The sequence below is a fragment of the Dama dama genome, chromosome 24 (assembly GCF_033118175.1).
Source record: "Dama dama isolate Ldn47 chromosome 24, ASM3311817v1, whole genome shotgun sequence".
Classification (NCBI taxonomy): Eukaryota; Metazoa; Chordata; class Mammalia; order Artiodactyla; family Cervidae; genus Dama; species Dama dama.
In genome coordinates this window covers 10,457,529-10,478,112 of record NC_083704.1, presented here as the reverse complement: position 1 = coordinate 10,478,112, position 20,584 = coordinate 10,457,529, and the positions used below count along the sequence as shown (strand labels likewise).

The window sequence follows — 20,584 nt, the reverse complement described above, 5'->3', positions numbered from 1 at the left end:
CTGACCTCGCCACCCAAGGGCACACACAGCTCCAGCCCTCACAGGGCTGCCCTCCGCAGTGCTTGTTTTTTAGCCAAAACCAGGAAAGCTGCCCTTCACCGCTGGAGTGCCAAGCGGAACACAATGCCAGCGATGCCGTCACCGGGGCAAACAGAATCCCTAGTTCTGATGGATCAAGGGGAACTTCAGTGGACACAGACCAACCACATCAGCAACTACCGTACCAGCCCAGGTGGAAGGACAGAGATGTAAAATACATTTTACTATCAACACACATCTGTTGGGACGATGTTTCTCTAAATTGCTAAAAGTAGAGAATTCTAAAGGCTGTGAAGAGGATATTAAACAGTATATATTTGCTTTTCCTGGTTGATAATCCCCTGTTGCTGGTTCATACAAATAGATCCCAGAAAGTGAAGATGGGATGAGCATGTAAAAAACAAAAATATATACTTAAAGTGTTTTCCTACTTCGGAAGTACAATCAAACATGTTGTGCAAAGTAAAACACCAAGAAATGTCTCTCTCAGTCCTCATCTCCACCTCTGCTCTTCTGACATTTCACCTGCCTTTCATGAAATTAAAAACACACACAAACAATAATTTTAAAGAAAAAGAGTTTCATGTTCTTATTATGTGGAATGTCAAAAACAGTACTGCATTTGAATCCCTATCAAGCTACCCACGGTATTTTTCACAGAACTAGACCAAAGAATTTCACAATTTGTATGGAAATACAAAAAACCTCGAATAGCCAAAGTAATCTTGAGAAAGAAGAATGGAACTGGAGGAATCAACCTGCCTGACTTCAGACTCTACTACAAAGCCACAGTCATCAAGACAGTATGGTACTGGCACAAAGACAGAAATATAGATCAATGGAACAGAATAGAAAGCCCAGAGATAAATCCACGAACCTATGGACACCTTATCTTCGACAAAGGAGGCAAGGATATACAATGGAAAAAAGACAACCTCTTTAACAAGTGGTGCTGGGAAAACTGGTCAACCACTTGTAAAAGAATGAAACTAGAACACTTTCTAACACCATACACAAAAATAAACTCAAAATGGATTAAAGATCTAAATGTAAGACCAGAAACTATAAAACTCCTAGAGGAGAACATAGGCAAAACACTCTCCGACATAAATCAAAGCAAGATCCTCTATGACCCACCTCCCAGAATATTGGAAATAAAAGCAAAACTAAACAAATGGGACCTAATGAAACTTAAAAGCTTTTGCACTACAAAGGAAACTATAAGTAAGGTGAAAAGACAGCCCTCAGATTGGGAGAAAATAATAGCAAATGAAGAAACAGACAAAGGATTAATCTCAAAAATATACAAGCAACTCCTGCAGCTCAATTCCAGAAAAATAAATGACCCAATCAAAAAATGGGCCAAAGAACTAAACAGACATTTCTCCAAAGAAGACATACAGATGGCTAACAAACACATGAAAAGATGCTCAACATCACTCATTATTAGAGAAATGCAAATCAAAACCACAATGAGGTACCATTACATGCCAGTCAGGATGGCTGCTATCCAAAAGTCTACAAGCAATAAATGCTGGACAGGGTGTGGAGAAAAGGGAACCCTCTTACACTGTTGGTGGGAATGCAAACTAGTACAGCCGCTATGGAAAACAGTGTGGAGATTTCTTAAAAAACTGGACATAGAACTGCCATATGACCCAGCAATCCCACTTCTGGGCATACACACTGAGGAAACCAGATCTGAAAGAGACACGTGCACCCCAATGTTCATCGCAGCACTGTTTATAATAGCCAGGACATGGAAGCAACCTAGATGCCCATCAGCAGATGAATGGATAAGGAAGCTGTGGTACATATACACCATGGAATATTACTCAGCCATTAAAAAGAATTCATTTGAACCAGTCCTAATGAGATGGATGAAGCTGGAGCCCCTTATACAGAGTGAAGTAAGCCAGAAAGATAAAGAACATTACAGCATACTGACACATGTATATGGAATTTAGAAAGGTGATAACGATAACCCTATATGCAGAACAGAAAAAGAGACACAGAAATACAGAACAGACTTTTGAACTTTGTGGGAGAATGTGAGGGTGGGATATTTCAAAAGAACAGCATGTATACTATCTATGGTGAAACAGATCACCAGCCCAGGTGGGATGCACGAGACAAGTGCTCCGGCCTGGTGCACTGGGAAGACCCAGAGGAATCGGGTGGAGAGGGAGGTGGGAGGGGGGATCGGGATTGGGAATACATGTAAATCCATGGCTGATTCATATCAATGTATGACAAAACCCACTGGAAAAAAAAAATAATAATAAAAATTAAAAAAAAAAAAAATAAAAAAAAAACAAAAAAACAAAAAAAACAAAAAAAACAGTACTGCATTTGAAAGACTTTGGAAAATACATTGATCAGAGCAGAGGTGGGCAAACCGTAGCCCACAGGCCAATCCCAGTTCCTTGTTTTATAAGGTTTTTTATCTTTTAAAATTTATTTTTAATTGATTGATGATGGCTTTACAATGTTGGTTCAATTTGTCATACATTAACAGGAATTAACCACAGCGGTGCGTATGTTCCCTTCCTCTCGAATCTCCCCTCCCGCCCCCCACCCTTCCCACCCCACTAGGTTGTTACAGGGCCCCAGTTTGAGTCCCCTGAGTCAGAGCAAATGTTCACGGGCTGTCTATTTTACATATGCTAGTGTATATGCTTCCATGCTACTCTCTCCACTCACCTCACCCTCTCCTTCCTCTCTCCCGCTCTTGTCCATAAGTCTGTTCTCTACGTCTGCATATCCAGTGCTGCCCATAAAGGTTTTATTGGGATGCAGCCATGCTTATGTGTTTATACACGGTCTGTGGCTGTTTTCATCCTGCAGGCGAGAGTGACTCTGACATACGGCCAATGCCTGGCAAAGCCTAAAATATTTACTTCTGGACTGTTACAGAAAGACAAAACAAACCAAACAAATAAAAACTTGCTGGATTAGAAGATAAGACTTAGGGCTTCCCTGGGAGCTCAGTAGTCAAGAATCCATCTGCCAATGCAGGAGACATGGTTCCATCCCTGATTTGAGAAGATCCCACATGCTGCAGAGAACTAAGCCTCCCTCCCTGCCACAACTACTGAGCCTGTGCTCCGGAGCCCGGGAACCGCAACTGCGGACGCCCTTGCGCCCCTAGAGCCCGTGCTCTGCAACGGAGAAGCCACCGCAATGAGAAGCTCACACATCACAAAGAAGAGGCAGAGGAGTCCCTGATCGCTGTAACTAGAGAAAAGCCAATGCAGCAACGAAGATCCAGCACAGCCACAAGTGAGTAAATAAAATGATAAACACACACACAAAGAAACATCCACTACCACATTTATCAAGGAATAAATGGCATAGAAGGACATTTTAACAGATTTGGTCAGGCACAGGATTTCATATCCTCCTATCCCATGCCCCCTGCCACCCCCCAAAAAAGAAGCTGAACCAAACGACAGTGAGGGTAACGTATCAGAAAAGACCATTTGCACAAGCTCCTGTTAGTTATCGGTTTCTTGAATAGAGCACTAAAAACCGTGGTCCCCCAGGAAAAGTCTTTTAAAATTCATTTTTTGTTGCATAGGGAACAATATAAATGCGCCAGCGGGATCACAGGAACAACACGCACAGGCCTGGGTGTCAGTCTTGGACCAACGTCGCTACAAAGTCCCGCTCTGCAGACGGCTCTTAGGGCAGCTGTCGCACGCTGTGTTTGCTGACAGGTCTTTGTAACTCTGCCCTTTGTTCTAACAGGGGTTGGGACCCCTGTTCTTTGTAGGGCTGCATCTCTATCTTATGCTGTCTAGCTTTGGTTCCTTACAGCTCTATGGGAGTCCAGTAAACATTAGTTGAATGAATGAAGAGATCAGTAGAACAAAGTGTCCTTATTGAACTTATTGAAAAGAAATCAATCAGCACACTTAAACAAATGTGGTTTGGTAATCAGAGTAGATGCACAGGAATCTGAGCAAAGAAATGAAACTGATTCTCATGCATGGCTTGTGGGAGCTCTTATAACTGTGTCAGGCCTTTTACAGTAAATGCAATTTAATGGCTAATTGCTGTTAATGGGAGGTACTAATGGACCTAATTTTTAATTAAGAGAGGGGAATCATTTGTAATTAGCTCCTGGTATCCATGAAGACACATGTTTAGAGTTTGAAAAATGGTTTGAAGTAGTTTAAACATCTCCTGTTTGAAGAAATGGCTTTGTTCTTTGAATCAGCTTAAACAGCCCCCCACCCCTGCCAAGTTATGGAAGAGTTTTATGAACTAATTCCCACTCAAGAAACAGTACAAAGGTGGGCTGGTAGGGCATCACTGATTCCAAATTAGGGAGGCTTTCCAAAGCAAACAGATGTTGCTGACTAGCAGAACAATGTAGGGAAAGCTGCATAATACATTGCTAGGGAATTTGGTCTGAATCTGAGCAAGTCCATGGTGAAGACTTCCTTCTTACCCTGAAGTTGGCCCGATGATGACACTGACTCTTTCCGACCTGTTTTAGCCAGTGTGTAGAAAGCAGACAGCAGGGAATCAATGTTCACAAGTTCCATGGGTCGCTGTCAGTGCGTTACTTGCTCCTTTTTCATTTTTTTCCAAACACAAGCTCCAATTCTGAATTTTAAGGTTTTCAGAAAAGGAGAATGAATTTGGGTTCTACTTTGGGTCATTCTCTGTTCACAGTCTGGGCTTCCCTGGTGGCTCAAATGGTAAAGAATCCGCCTGCAATGCAGGAGATACTGGTTCAATCCTGGGTCAGGAAGATCCCCTGGAGAAGGAAACGGCAGCCCACTCCAGTATTCTTGCCTGGAGAATTCCATGGACAGAGGAGCCTGGTGGGCTACAGTCCAGGGGATCACAAAGAGTTGGGACACTACAGAGCTTTTCACTGTTCACAGTAATCTTTTGTTTGATTACATCATGATGCCTTTCTAGGAAATTAAGTTCAAAGCAACTGAAATAAACATTTGACAACAAATCATCTGTAGTTCTCATAGGTTTCTCATAAAATCCAACCATGGACAGAAAAAAAAATGACGCTTTACTCTTTATTTTAAAATAGGAGGATATTTTAGAGAGTTATAATTATATGGAAAAGAAACATTGAAAACAGAATAGACTCATGAGTTTGCATGAAAATGTAGGTCCAGCCTTCTTGTTCTCTGTCCTTGAAACAAGCAGGATAAAGTGTAGTAGCGGCTTGGGCAAGGAGAAAGCAAAGAAATCAGAGACTCCCATCTCCCAGACATCAGTCATGTTCTCTGGACATCACCACTCCGGCTTTAGCTCTATTCTTCCTCAATTATTGTTAGTTTTTTTGTTGTTGTTATTGTTCTTAATGTGTTAACTGTTTAACTGTTCACCTTAGACTCTTCCTAAACAAAGAGATCTTCAACCATGTGTTTGATAAACTTATTCAAATCTACATTAAAGTAACTTTACAGTTGCTGAAATAAAAATAAAGACCATATCCTCCTAAAATCACTTCAAGTATCATGATGATACACAAATCACACTCTGAAAAATACTAATCTGGTATACTTTCCTGCCTTTAATTAGATGTATACTCCAAACGCTTACCCCACCCCACCCCCCCAAAAAAATACACACTTGACTCTTAAAAATTCTGTGAGGTCAAGTCTTCAGTGATTAACCTACATCTTATTAGTGTCAAAAAGCAAAACGAAACCTAGACACACAGAAATACTCCACGTAAATACCAGCTTCTTATGCTCATGTTTATCAATTTCCTTAACGTCCAACCAGCTTCACCTGAAGTCCACCATGTACTCCCATGACCTGGACTTTGCTGACAATAGTTTATTATCCAAAGTCTTAAGCCCAAGTATTGTATTTCTGACCACTCTGTACGCCTTGTTGGGACCTCTGGTCTCTGTCTTCCTTGCAGTCTCCTCTACCACCTCTTGCTGCCCTTTTCACTCTTTCTATTCAACCTAGAAACTAGTCTATCACCCTGTCACTCTCTCGCCAGTAACCTCAGCACACGCTGCCCCCTTTTTCCCCTTCATGTGGTCAAACCTCAGCCCTGGATTAATCCACCTGTCTGCCTTCCTGGCAAGTGAGCTCTGCAGTGGAGACTCACACACCATCCCAGCCTGCTATTACAAAAATCTGTCGGCTATAACTTCCAGTGGAGCCCCACTCCTGGATCCTCAAGCTTTCCTTGTATTGCCAGCTGGCCTTTGGGCTTTATTACTCTACAGGTTTCCGAATCTCTGTCATCCTTAAGTTCCTTACCATGCTATTTCACACTCAACTCTCGGAAGGGGCACTCAGAACTTCACAAAAAGCAAACAGAACCCTATAGAGAAGTGAGTCAGACGGAGGAGTCTGGCACTTGTCCCGCCCACGTCCTTACGGGACATTCACTGTCTCTGCCCTTCCCCTTCAAACTGCCCTACCAGACTGGCTAGTGACCTCGGTCTCACAAAGTCCAGCGGCTTCTTTTCTAAACTTATCTTCCTAGACAGGCTTCTCTTGAAATCCTCTCTTGCTGTGGCTTCTTCAGAAAACTCATATTCTTGGTTTTCCTTATGTTTATGGTTGTCTGTTCCAATCTTTACTTTAGGTTCCTTTTTCTGCCCATTCCTTATTTTCAATGATCTGCGTACTTCTCTCCACTCTAAGCACATTCTCTGGGTGTCATGGCTTACTTCCATGAGGATTACTCCAAAACCCATTTCTACCTAGGAGCTCCAGATACCCACATCCAAATAGCTATCCATTATCTTCATTTAGGTACCTCACTGACATCTCAGACTCAATGATGCTGCACTCAGCCTCTTTCCTGCCAAACTTGATTCTCTTTCCTCTGGTTCAGAGCTCAGCAAGTGATACTTCAAGCCTTTGAGTTGCTAGGAACTTAAGAGCCTCCTTTAATTCCCTCTTCTCCTCCTACTCTGACATCCAACCAGTTATCAAGTCCTGTGTATTCTACCTCTGTCAAATTTGTCGAATGTGTCAATGCTCCATCCTTATTCCCACATCTTGAGCACAGATCAACTTGGTTTTGTGCTTGGGTCCTTGAGCTCTGGTCCCCATTTTCCAGCTCTGTCTCTCTCCAGTGCATTCTTCACCCTATATCCAGAGGGATCCCATTATTCTCTGACTTAAACTTGTCAGTTTACATCTATTGCCACCAGGATGGAGCCAAGCTACTGTAGCTAATGATGCTGCTCCAGCTTATTTCTCAGGAAACATTTTCTCTACTTCAGTTTCTCTTTAAGCATCCCTGTCCTATTGAGGCATCTGAAGTTCCCTGAATTCGCCAAATCCTGCCACCCATGAGCTTTTTATACACCACCCTGTTGACCTGAAACTCCTTCCCACTCCACTATTGTTCACTAGACTAATTCCCATGTGTCCTATGTCTCCATTCAGAGGTTCCTCCCACTATTTATGACTTCAACTGTGGGTCAGTTTTCTCTTTGTATCCACATAGCATCTTATAACAAGAATGATTAGCATAGTTGTTGCTAATAATACTTGTGTTAGTCACTCAGTCATGTCTGACTCTTTGTGACCCCATGGACTGTAGCCTGCCAGGCTCCTCTGTCCATGGAATTCTCCAGGCAAGAATCCTGGAGTGGGTAGCCATTCCCTTCTCCAAGGGATCGTCCTGATCCAGGGATAGAACCCAGGTCTCCTGCATTGCAGGCAGATTCTTTACCATCTGAGCCACCAGGGAAGGCTACTTGAGCACTTATTTAATGCCAGAATCCCTTCTAAGTCAACTACATATTTTACCTCATCTAATGCTTACAACAACCTTACGAGGTAATTAATACTTCCTCAGATAAGTAATCCAAGCCACAGAGAACTTAAATAATTTTCCCAAGTTTCAATGACTAGTGAGTGCTCCAAGTTGATTCTGAACCTAGGTTATCTTATTGAAGATTTTACAAACTTAAACATCATATATTTGTCCCTATGGAAATACTTAGGACACTGTGTTGTAATCATTCACTTAAACCTAACTTCCTAATTGGACCTTAGACTTTATTTTTTTTAGGACCTTAGACTTTTAGAAGGAAGTTGTAGCCCTAGCACCCAGTACATAGACTGTCATACGGTCATACATACTTTTCAATAAATACAAGTAAAAGGTGGCATGTGGTTCAAAGACGAAAGAGTCCTTGCTGAAAATCAGATTTACCCAGATTACCCTGAGATCACCCTTCAGCATCTGCCATCATGACATTTTTTCCTCCAAAATACCAAATGACTTTCAGTCATTTAATTACCCCATACAGTTTCATTTCTTGTACATTTCATGTATGTTTCCCACTCTTGTCCAACTGGTAAACTCATATTCATCCTTCCAAATCAAGCTCAGAATTCACTTTATTCCTGAGAGTTTCCAATCTTCATTTTAGCACTCAGAGGGTGGTCAAAAAATGTTTGATATATTGAATGAACAAAATTAAGTTGAGTTTTGTTTCTGTAGGTTACCAGAGAGATATCTCAAGCTCCAATACATCATGATGCTTTAGTTGACTCCTACAATGGCCAAGAATCAATCACTATTCAAGTTGTCCAACACGAGCATACTGGGATTCATTTGTAGAGGATATCACAGCACCTTATGCCTGTTTCACTTTCCTGAAATGGTTAAGGGTTTGGCAAAGGATATGTCATTTTTCAAATGTCACTCAAGTGGTTCCCACCAGACAAGTCACAAACACTTTAGGAAGGCAAGTCTATTTTCATTTAGAGATAGATTAAAGAGGCCAAAGAAGTCGGTGTAAATTTATAAGATGTTGAACCACCAACTCAATCTCCTCAGGGGAAAACAACTGTAAAAATCTCCCAAAATGTTCTTTTTCCTGTCACTTCTGTTTTAGTCCCCTTGTATTCCACCGAGATCTTAGCACTTGTCTTAGTCTAGTGATATCATATCTGAGCTTTCTGACTGCTGTACGTAACACGTGCCTTATTCCTCAAGCACACACCAAACCGCAGATGAACTTGCTCAGAGCACTGCTTTCATCAAGTCGCATCTCTGCTCAGGGGCTCCTGGTGGTGCCTGACTGTGAACCAGATGGGAACTCTGAGTCTAGAGATGCTACCTGCTGTCTTTCCATAATTGATTTGTGTAGAGCCTGACCCATGGCCCATCTCTGGTAAGTGCGTTTGATGTTTTCATTGCTTTTCCATTGTGTTCTTGAAAGGGAAATCAGAAACTCTAGTTGAAGGAAAGTTCCATTTTGTGTCTTTCATTATTATCAATATTGGCGAATTACTGAGAGCAGATGCCTCTTGTTAAACAAAGACATCACGTGTTAAGCACAGTAAACATGTAAAGCACAGGCTGACCATGTTAGAGAAAGCGTCTTCTCAGGGGTGCCCTAATCCTAAATAAAACAGGTGTGTGAAGATGTAATGGGATATTTTCATTAACGACAACTTATAGAGGTTTCCAGGAGAACCAAAGTAACTTCAGAGCTGAAAGCTAAGTCATTGCTTCTCCACTGAACTAAGAGGAGTATTCAGCTATAAGCATAATCAAACAAGTCCACAAGACACCAGAAGAGGATTATCCTGCAGACACTGGGTCCAGCACGCCAGGTGGCCAAGAACACGAGGTTCTCTGCTTGGAAACCATCACTCTGTTGCCAGACTCTGTTGCCCCCTGGGTTCCCCCATTCTATTTCTGGCCTTCATCTCTTGTGCTGTCTCTTCACTGCCCTTTCTTGGTTTAGATTTTATGTCCTCATCATCTGACACATCAAAGGATTACAGAGTTCAAAGCCCTTCTTGCTGCCAGTATTTTACTTAGTTAAAATCAACAAAAATGAAAAATTGTGCCCATTTTCCTCTCTGCAAGAAACCAGACTTCAAAATTAAGATGAAAGCATAAGAAGATCCATGCAGTTCAAAATTCAAACTCATGTCTTCACATCCATATGCTCTATTATGAACTGCACTACTGGATTTTATGGAGCAACTTTAATATCGCTGATTAAAATGCTCAAGACACTGCTAATGCATTCTCAAATCAACCTCGGCCACTTTGGAGTAACATGGAACATTGGCAGCTTTTCTTTCAATATCCCAAATACCATTTTTGGAACAAATTTGAAGTTTTGATTCATTCAACAATTATATTGAGCACCTACTATATGTCAGATACTATGCTGGGTGCAGAACAAGCAAAATGGGATGATTTTCTGATTTCAGAAGAATCCGGTCTCTAAAGCAGTGCTTCTCAAATTATTTTTATTCACCTGAGCCCTCTTGTGATTAACTTAAATATCCTTCTCCTGCTTCCCAGAAAGTCTAGTGAATATCCCAACACCGAGAATCACTGATACACAGACTCCAAGAGCAAATGTCTTTGAGCCTTTACTTTTTGTTTCAAAAGCAACATATTTATTTTGCATACACAAACTGGATTGGAATATTAAATATTATTTTTTGAACCACATATGCGAATCGCCCACCCCAGAACTGAAATTCAAGTGCCTACTCAGCATCCGTGTTTGAGAATCACTGCTTTAAAGAGTTTTGGAGAAAACCAGGCAAGCTCCCTCTCTCCCATCCAATCAAGTCTTAAAGGAATTAGAATTTTCCTACCTGACACAACAGCTGGTGGAGTATCATAATCCTGTCTTGGGACTGAATCTTTGAATGAAAAGAGCATGAGAAAGAATGCAATGAAGTCCAAAAGAAAATAAAATAGAATCTTAGCTCTACAACTTGGAAGTGCTCGCTGCATGTCACACAGTACCTAAGGCGCCTGCCTCGAAGCCCTAGGGTGCTATGCCCTCCTAGTTGATAGCTGACACAGTGGTCCCCCACAGCCACCACTCTGGACATGTCATTAGGTCCCATGTGACCTGCAAGGACAGCATTGTCTGACCCAGAATATTGTCATCTTCCTCTTTCGTAATTTTGGTCCCTCCCTTGGGTCCTCAGTGTGAGATTGGTACCCTCTCTGGCTGACACCAACGCTGCTCATCAGGAAGGGGCCGGGAGCACAGGATGAAACCCCAGTCATGGAGAACAAAAGAAATAACTATAATTTTAAAAGAAATAAGTGAAAAATTGGCACATTCCCCAAATCTCTGGAGGCTGACATGTTTTGAAGCTAAAATTTTGTTATTGACCATTTATCTCCGGCTCTGTTCCCAGGGGTGGTCGATCGAGACCGAGGTGCCTCATGTGCTAGAACCATCAAGACAGAGATAAATAGAAATGAATCTATTCAACAAATGGCTGCTGTCTTTTTCCAAAGTATCATAACATTAGAGGTGCCAATAGTAGATCAGGGTTAATTAAACAACTAGACATCCATTTCAAAACTTGAGGTGATGCAGGACCAAATATAACACTATAAAAAAGAGGCTTTGCCTTCATACCATTTCTTTAGCCAGAGACCTCAAATGGGAAAGTGGGACATGGCTATGGCTCAAGGCCCCCACTTCTAAAAATGGACATTTCTCGTTTAGTTCCAGCTCCCCTTGGAGGGGTAAGCTGTGTAAAAGGGACCAGGTATTGCAAAATATACTGCCCAAACAAGATTAAATAGATGTGCTTGCGAGACCCTAATTATTCTATTTAAAAAATGAAACATTCAAACTTTATTTTTCCACCTACTTGTCACTTAATTTGGACCATCACAAATTTCTCCATTTCATCTCCCTGACACAAAATGACAATGTTGATCACTCTCTCATGAGTGAATGGTGTGTGAGAAAAGAGAAGTTGAACAATGCGAGGCCAGCCAGGCAAGCATTGATCAAAGATTCAAATGCAAGTAAACCTTCAGCACAAGTTATTCTGTTTCTCACAACACTTATGTTAACCTAGTGACTTGATTATAATCCCTAAATCTAGAATCTATAAACATCATTTTCAAAGGGTCTCCAAATATGTTATTAACAGTGGTAGTAAAATTCTAAGTATCTTTAAAAAAAACTAACTGCATATTACTACTACAAACAAGACTACTATGACACTAATCATTTCCCAAGAACATATTTATAACATTTCAAAATGGATAAAAAAATTCATGCTCATTGTTGAATACTTGGAGAATGTAGAAAATTATCATGATTGAAATAGAAACTCTCCGTAAGCCCACCACTGAGAAACCAATCCCACTTGTTTGTATTTGTTACAGCCTTATTTCACAAGTATTTTTTCATAGTTGATACTATACTCCACACGTGCAAATTTACATCCTGCTCTTTTGATTGAACATGAGAAATAATCCTTCTCCTAATTCTTTTATATGCTTATAATTTCATGCTGCATTGCATTCTGGCTTATGGATGGGCTATGATTTATTTAATCATCCTTTCTTACTAAAGATTACAATAAACAATGGGCTGAATATTTTGAAGATATGGTTTCTGTTATACTAGAATATTTTCATAGAGTAGGTGCTCAAGACTATAGCCACTGGGTTGGGGAAGAGAGTGTTTATGGTGGGTCTTGTGGGCCCACCCTGGTCTCCAGCTCACACATTTATAAATTTGGATTCCAACCATCAGAGTACCATGACTGAGACTATGTATCTCCTGACACCTTTGTCAGCAATGTGCATTATTTTAATAACTTTATTTAATGAGTTCCTTGTGTGTGTGTGTCTGTGTGTATTGGGTTAATTTACTGCTCAGTTATTTTTCAACTAGTTGATCACATTCTTTGGCATTTTATATACTGGGAACTTTGTATTTTTTGCTAATTTATTGGAATTCAGAATCCATTTTTTTAAACAGTGAAAGCTTGCCTTACTATTTGCAAATAAACTTTCATAAAACTAGACTTTCACTGAATGCCTACTTGTTTATTGTTTACACTGTAAGACTAACTTCAAAACCTCACTTGTCTTATAAGAAGACTAAACAAATTTTTAAAAGCTATTCCCTTTCCTCTATATTTTCTTTCTTGTATAACCATTTTTAACTGATTGATACTTTTCCTGAAAAATCATCTCAGGAGATGTACTCATGATCACTTACAAATTTATGATACTCTTTCCTAATCATGAGTCCATTTAACATCATGTATTGGTTTTTACCACTCTGCCTCAATGCTTATATTCCTGGATGATAACTGAAATAATTTAAAAGCATAATGGGAAGGGTGATGCCACTGAAAACTGTGAGAGAACTGTGCTGAACAAGTCAAGAACAATTACAAGATCATCTTTGTGTGAAGCTAGGGCTACACCACCAGAATCCAATGATGTCACAAGTCACCAGTGGTTTGCAGACACAAACAGAACTGCAGATAAGGAGCCTGCAGAACAAAGCCTTTTTATTTCTTTCAACAGATTCTGGTGACATTGGAAGCCACTGGTGACCACCAACTGAACAAATGAAAAGGAGATAAGAAACTTGTAAAACAAGATTGTCATGCAATCTGGAGGTTCTCATAACAGTAAAACCCCCAGTGGTTTCTGCTAAAGCTTACAGTAGACTGATAAGAAATTATGGGTAACAGGGCTTCGGTTCTTGAGGGAATCCTGTGACAAAAAACAAACAGAGGTGGGAAAAGCTAGAAAATTCTTCAAGGTCAGCAGAGCCCTGGAATAAAACAGTTACACTGCTTGCATAAAATTCATCTTTCTTTTAAGGCCTGCAGATTCTGTCCAGCTTAGAAAAGAGGTAGGGGATTGAATGATAAACATTTGAGGTGGCAAATGGTAGAAGAATGGTTAATTAAACTACATGGCATCCATTTCACAGTGTGGGGTTCTGGGGGATCAAATATATTTAATTTGATGAAAATGAAAAAGTCTTTGACTCAGTATACTTCTGTTACCCAGGGATCTTAGGAAAGAAAGTGCGACAGAGCGTCAGGCCCCGCTCCTGAAAATGGAGAGTTCTACAGTAGCTCCAGGTCCTATCAGCGGTGAATGCTGCCTCCTTGGGTTACCCCCTGGACCTCTCTGCTCTGCCCCTGGAAGCTATGTCTAGAGTTGAGGTTCCTGCCTTAATCTTGACATGGCCCTGTTCACATCTTGTTTTGCAGAATTGCAGTGAGCTCAGATGTCTGAAAGCCTCCAGAAAATAACAGTAGGAGAGAGACATGGTTGAAGACTTTCAGGTTGCCTGGCTGGGGCAACACGGCAGGGAATGGAGTAAGTTGAGATGGGAAACAGGAAAAAGAGTTAGGGGACTATTATACTTCATCGAGCGAGGCCCAGGGCAGAGCCTCTAGGATGTGGAGGTGAGGATGCAACTGACAGATGTCTGCGGGACTTGAAAAGTAACTGTCCGTGGTGGGGATTAAGGAGAAAATGGTCTATGCTGGGTCCTGGGTATGATGCTGGACTTCCGGGGTGAGTGGCCACGGGACCAGCTTGAGGGGGAATAGGGGTGGGGCCCTACACGAGGAAGGGTCAGTGGGGAGGAAGCTCGGGAGGTTCCTTTGGGTTGTGCTGACTTTGAGATGTTGGAGGGGAGGGTCACATGGAAATATTTAGCAAGTGCTGGAAAATGAGGCTAAAATTCTGAGATGAGGTTAGCCCTGGGGACTCAGATAGCAGAGTCTTTGGCATAGAAGGCAGAGTTCAAAACCGTCAAGGTGGAGGAGTTTGCTTAAGGAAATCACGTATGAATGAGGAGCTAGTTTAAAAACTTACCCATCAGCCTAGGAGAGGAAAGAGGAAGCAGTGGCCAGAGAGGTCAGAGGAGAACCAAGAAAACCTTGGGCAGGACTCACAACTGAGCGCTCTCAGGACCAGCTGGGTCCAATATTCAAATATAATGAGATTTCCCGTTAAAATCGAGACAGTTAGCTTATCTAGTTCCAAGAACTAGAGTGTGGGCCACTTGGGGTCTGTATACCCATGTGGTTATAGCATCTGGATTGGGTCCAGCTGCCCGCTTTGGAAGAGGAACTGTGTTCCCGGCTGCCAGAGGCAGCGTCTTGCTAGCTACTCATCCAACATGCAGGCAGAGCTGTTATGATGACTGCATTCAAAACTATCTCTGATTTAAAATATGATTTCCAGTATTGTGTGTATTTATATTACACGGCTATGTGTGACATAGGTAAATATAGACCAAATTTGATGATATAGTGCCAGGATTTGGGGCTTGGACTTAATCAGCTTTATTCATTAATGTGGCTTGGCTGGTCTCTGTACCTTTTGGGTTTACAGCCTGAAAGAGTATGTTAGAAGCTATGGAAGCGGAAACTGGAAAAAAAAGTAAGTTACATCAAATGAAACAGAGCAGCCAGGGAGTTGAACTGTGGACTTGAAAGTGTCCGACATCCTTCTGGTGACCTGGACAAGTTAGAAGCCCCTGGAGGGAGAGGGGCGGGGGTGCGGCTCCTTTGAGAAGCATCTGCTGGGTAGCAACACACTGTATTGTGTGTGTTTACATATCTCATCCCACTGACACTCACAACACCTCTGGGATGTAAGTATTATTCTTCCACTTTGCAAAAGAGAAAGTAGAAGTTCAGAGAGGTTAGGTAATCTGTCTGAACATGCACAGCTAATAAGCGGCAGAGGTAGGTTTTAAACTCAACTTTAATCTCAATACCAACTATTCTTTCCATGACATCAGGCCACCTTCCCAGCAATGGATTAGGTGTATTGAAAATACGTAATAAGGTGGTGAAACTTGATTAAAGAGAATCAACCTTAATTGCATAAGAGCTACTTCAAGTGCCAATCAAAAATTTAGATAAAATGAATCTATGATATCAGAGTAAAGAGTGACAGCTTAAGAAACAAGTATAACTTCATGCTGGGCACTCAGCATTGTCGGTGACATTTTGTGGAATAAATATACAAATTAATACTGTTTGTACTCTGCCTTTTCCGAACCTTATGAAACTTAAACAACAATTTATACAAAGCTTATTATGTATTTAAACATTAGTACAAATGTGAAGGAGGAAAAGAATTTTTTAAAAACCTAGAAGAAATTTGATGTTAAATATAAGCCACATGCTTAAACGTTTGCTTTCTAAGAAAGGAAAGAGTATATATCAATTATTGAATAAGTTGGCTATTACCAGCTGGGCAAAATTGTGTTCTTGTTGAAAATGCTCAAATACTAGCCATAATATACATTATAGAATCAATAACTATTGTAATTGTGAATTCATGCTCTATAATTGAGCTTATTTTTCAGTTGCTCAAAGGATTCAGTCATGTTCTCAATTAACATTTTTTTTTCTAGTTTCCAAATTTGCATTTCAAGAAGTCAGCAGGCTTTGCTTCTGATTCCAATGAGTAGAATTTAAAAAGTGTTTTCTTTTTATGCTTTGCATTATAATCCTCCTCGCTTATCAGATTTATCATTCGATTACAGTAAAAGTGTATTAGCTCATTTATTCATAATTTGTGAACATTTAGGAGGGGAAATGGAAATCATTAGTAGGGCATGAGAAACTTCAGGCCTTCCAATACTGTCCTGGGATCTGCTTTGTTAACGAGCAAAGTGACTCCAAAAAAAAAAAAAATCACACATTGCTAAAAGCTACAGAAATAGTATCTTTAAATTCTTCATTCCTAATGAAAATTAGCTGAACCATGTTGCAGAATGAAACATAGTCATAGACATGACTTTTAAAAGTCTGGTTCAGAAACCTAAAGAATCATCTGATTGAGTCTAAGCCTTCGGACACACGAGGTATCAATGACTGCTTTTTATAGGTTCAGCAATGGAGGCCTTCCAGGTGGGTACTTTATGTCAAAAAATTAAATTTCGTTATTGAAACTATGGGACTGTTTCTGTTAGGTATATTGACATTCCTCCTACTTAAAGCAGATTATTGAGGCCTCAGTGGACATGTCAGAAGCTTCTTATATCCTCAAAAGCCTGTGAGTCAACATCTCTGTGTAGTAAACAAGCCACTGCTTTAATGTAAACTCTCCAATATAAAGTGAATGTACCTAGTGTACATGGGTGTTTGGAGATGATGTCAGTGTAATTGAGGGAAGTCACAGGAGTGGTGACCATGAGACATACGAAGTCACAGAGGCTTATGGCTAAATAGCTTATAGCGCCCTGGGCTCAATATTTCAACTGTAGGAGGAGGGACACTGAGACCAGGAGACTGTCTCACAGTACTGAAGCTGTCTCGCTCAGAAGACATGTCTTGTTTTTCTTCCTCTTTAAAAATAACAAAATTATCTGCATTAACATTTATGAAAAATAAAAACTGTTATAGGGGAGATTGGTTTTACAGTTTTTATTGTTTCTATAATGAACGAAGTTGCAATGTTCCATGTTGTATTGGACCTATGCCCTCTTGACCACTCGGGGAACTGTCTTCAAAAAGATTTTTTAAAAAACAAAGTTTTGCCAATGATTTCAAATACCTTGTTGATACAAAAGTAAGGCTGCAATGGACATTTCTTGATATACTTTGTTCGTTAAAAAAAAAAAAAATGGCTAATCAAAAACTTCCTGACCTATAAATATATCAGGTACATTAGATTCCTTTCCTTTTTTTTCAACATCACCTATGTAGACATATTCGAAAGAAAGATGAAAATATATCAATTATGTGAGGTTCTCAATTACATTTTGTTGCTACAAACATTGAGAGCAAATAAAAAACCCCGTGTATTAGCTATAATCAAAATTGGCTCCCCTCTTGGGAATAACCTGGGGCTGTTGAGAAGGGAAAACTAGGCTCCAGTGTATTCAGTTACAAGGTCTAAAGCAGACATACCCGGGGCATGGCGTCATTAGAACTTTCTGTAAGTCAAATTTAAATGCAGCAAAGTAGACCCTTCAGCCTTGTCAATGTGAGTGCACGTGCCCCAGAATTGTGCATGCAGAGTGCGGCGTATTCATACTGGGACCTAAAAGGCGGGTTCGTCAGGGGTGCAGAATCCACTCTGCTCATGTTGCCGGTAAGAACAGAAAGCATTGCCTCTTACTGATGAAATCCAAGGAAACAAACTCTGCAACTCACCGTTCCCGTGGTACCCAACGAAAGGTGGTTCATCTGTTGTGTCAGGGGGCCCATCATGTTTGCTGGCTGCATTGACATCGGATGGTCCATCGCTGGCGTGATCACAGCACCCTACAAGCACACACAACGTCCATCTGAAAACGTGTCTCATAACGAGGGGAACAAAAAAATAAGTGTAGTACACTGCATTAACATCATACGTGCTTCTTACTGAAAAGGCTACACTGAACCCCATATGATTTTTACATCCATCCGTGTCATCCTGTGCTTCTCTAAATATAAAAGAATATAAATATTTCTCTTGATACTGAGCAAGACTTTTAGCTTCTATCATTTACCCATGATTTATATAGAGAATTCTTGATCACGTCAATACAACCTTCCACCAGGGGAATAATGCCGGTCCACGCGGGCTTCCTAACCAGATATCTTTAAAGGACATATTCAAATCAATGTAATGTTATAAAAATCAAAGTTACTGTCTCCCATATTTTTTCCTCATCTTTTGACCTACTTTGGTTTCTCTATCTGTGCTTTTGACACAAGACAGAAGACACAGAATTCTCTTCAATGCTGGCCAAATGCAATGCAGCTGGTTTTTTAAAATGCAGAAATATCAAGTGTTTCATCAGGTGTTAGGAAGGGCCTACATCTAGAATGTGCTCTTTGATTTATCATAACTGTCGGCAATGCAAGAAGTAATAGACGTTTTAGAAAGCTTCTGTCCAAACATAAAGTGTCACATGGCCTGTGAAGCGCAGAGCCAGGCCATACTGCCTTCTCTTATTTTCCTCTCTCCTTCTCTTCTGCCTTAATTGACTAACTTAGGCTTCCCTGGCGGCTCAGACAGTAAAGAATCTGCCTGCAATGCAGGAGACCCAGGTTTTATCTCTGGGTTGGGAAGATCCCCTGGAGAGGGGAATGGCAACCCACTGCAGTAATCTTGCCTGGAGAATCCCATGGATGGTGGAACCTGGCGGGCTACAGTCCATGGGGCTCCAAAGAGTCAGACATGATTGAGCGACTAACACACACGGAGAATGGAACGATCTTTCTAAAAAGAAATTGAAAAGTTGGGGTTGGATGGAATTTTTGAGATTATCTAATTCCAATGCTTTATTTTAAAGGTGAGAATAAAGGCAGAAGCTCATGCTAAAATAGCTCATTTAAACATCCAGTGAGTCAGACACGACTGAGTGACTGAACTGAACTGAGCTGAGTAGTAAAATGATTATGAATCTGAATGTCATTTTTTCTGTAAACTTGATTTTTCTCACTATGTGACTTTTTCCTCTATAAGTAAAAATTTTGAAGAAATAAAAATAGGACAGACAGGTTCATGCGGATGACAGGATCTCAGTACCTAAAGTAATTGCCCACAAGCAAACATGTCCTAAAATGCCTTGGCTCAGAATAATCAGTTTCTCACAATATTATTCAAATCTAGCTCCCTGACTGTGGCTGGTAAAGGATCAGACTGTCACTCAACCTTCATATGGGCTCCTCCTCCTCACTAGAGAAGGAAAACAGAAATTGAACCATATATTTTTAAATGATCGATATACAGAGCTAGGTTTGTTCTCAAAAACATTTGGACTTTTGACCTAGAATCAATCAAAACAAACATGTTATTTTCTAATCTGTTGCTTGTAAGCAGATGCCTACTTAATTGTAATTCACAGACACATCACTTTTTGTTCCTGCTGCCTGAATTTAACAAAAGCATCTTTATTTTTTCCTTATAAATAACACACTGGCCTTTATTTCAGGTATTTATTGTACCAAACTATCAGTAAATGGGCTTCCCTGGTAGCTCAGATGGTAAAGAAAGAATCAGCCTGCAATGCAGGAGAACCAGGTTCAATCCTGGGTTGGGAAGATCCCCTGGAGAAGGGAATGGCAACCCACTCCAGTATTCTTAACCTGGACAGTCTCATGGACAGAGGAGCCTGGCGGGCTACAGTCCTCAGGGTAATAAAGAGTTGGACACGATTGAGTAAGCAACACTTTCACTGTTCATCAGTAAATACTTCAAGAAGAACTAAGATGTTCTTAAATCACTTAGAGATAAACTATAGAATAATTTCAGAGTTAAGATAAGTCCTAAAGTGTTTTTTCCAACCAAAAAGTGGCACTCTTACAACATTATAATCCTTAGCAGGCGCGAGACTTCGGTACTCTTCTTGAACTTGAGACCTAGACTCTTGTCCTAGAATATTTCCGCTTGAGGTTCTGACACACAGCTGACTGTGTCAGTTTGGAAATGCCACAATTCTAATCGGCTTGCTTTAGTCACATAAAGAATTGTTCATCGTAAGTCAGAGATAAGGGCCAAATTATGTTTGGCCAGGATAGCTTCTTCCCAGCACCCTAGGGATGACCTCACTCCCCAGTGGCGTGAGAGGTAGTCTTGTGTCTTTTTGGTGGTGGCAATATGTAAATGAGATAAGGTGAGCCTGTGACAGGTAAATCAAAATCTGTGCAGGACTGAACTGCCTCCATTTGGGATTAATTTCGGAAGGACTATCTGGTCCCTTTAGAGAATCTTTTCAGGGAGAGTGTTCAGGGACTCATTTGATTACGGATGTCACTGCTGCTTCTGTGTATAAACCAGAAATCTGACAAT

The 20,584-nt window shown here is 40.7% G+C and overlaps 1 protein-coding gene across 6 annotated transcripts in view; it reads right to left on the bottom strand.

Annotated features, from left to right (window-relative positions):
- Positions 1–20,584, bottom strand: part of RBMS3 (RNA binding motif single stranded interacting protein 3) — a 780,234-nt gene that overhangs the window by 58,671 nt on the left and 700,979 nt on the right. For 5 of the 6 annotated variants that reach the window (XM_061127661.1, XM_061127659.1, XM_061127657.1 and 2 more), the window contains 2 exons: positions 17,959–18,069; positions 10,636–10,683 (listed from right to left, as the gene is read on the bottom strand). In XM_061127661.1, coding sequence (XP_060983644.1) covers positions 10,636–10,683; positions 17,959–18,069 — 159 coding nt within the window. The remainder of the gene's footprint in view (positions 1–10,635; positions 10,684–17,958; positions 18,070–20,584) is intronic. The other variant, XM_061127658.1, reaches the window with a different exon arrangement.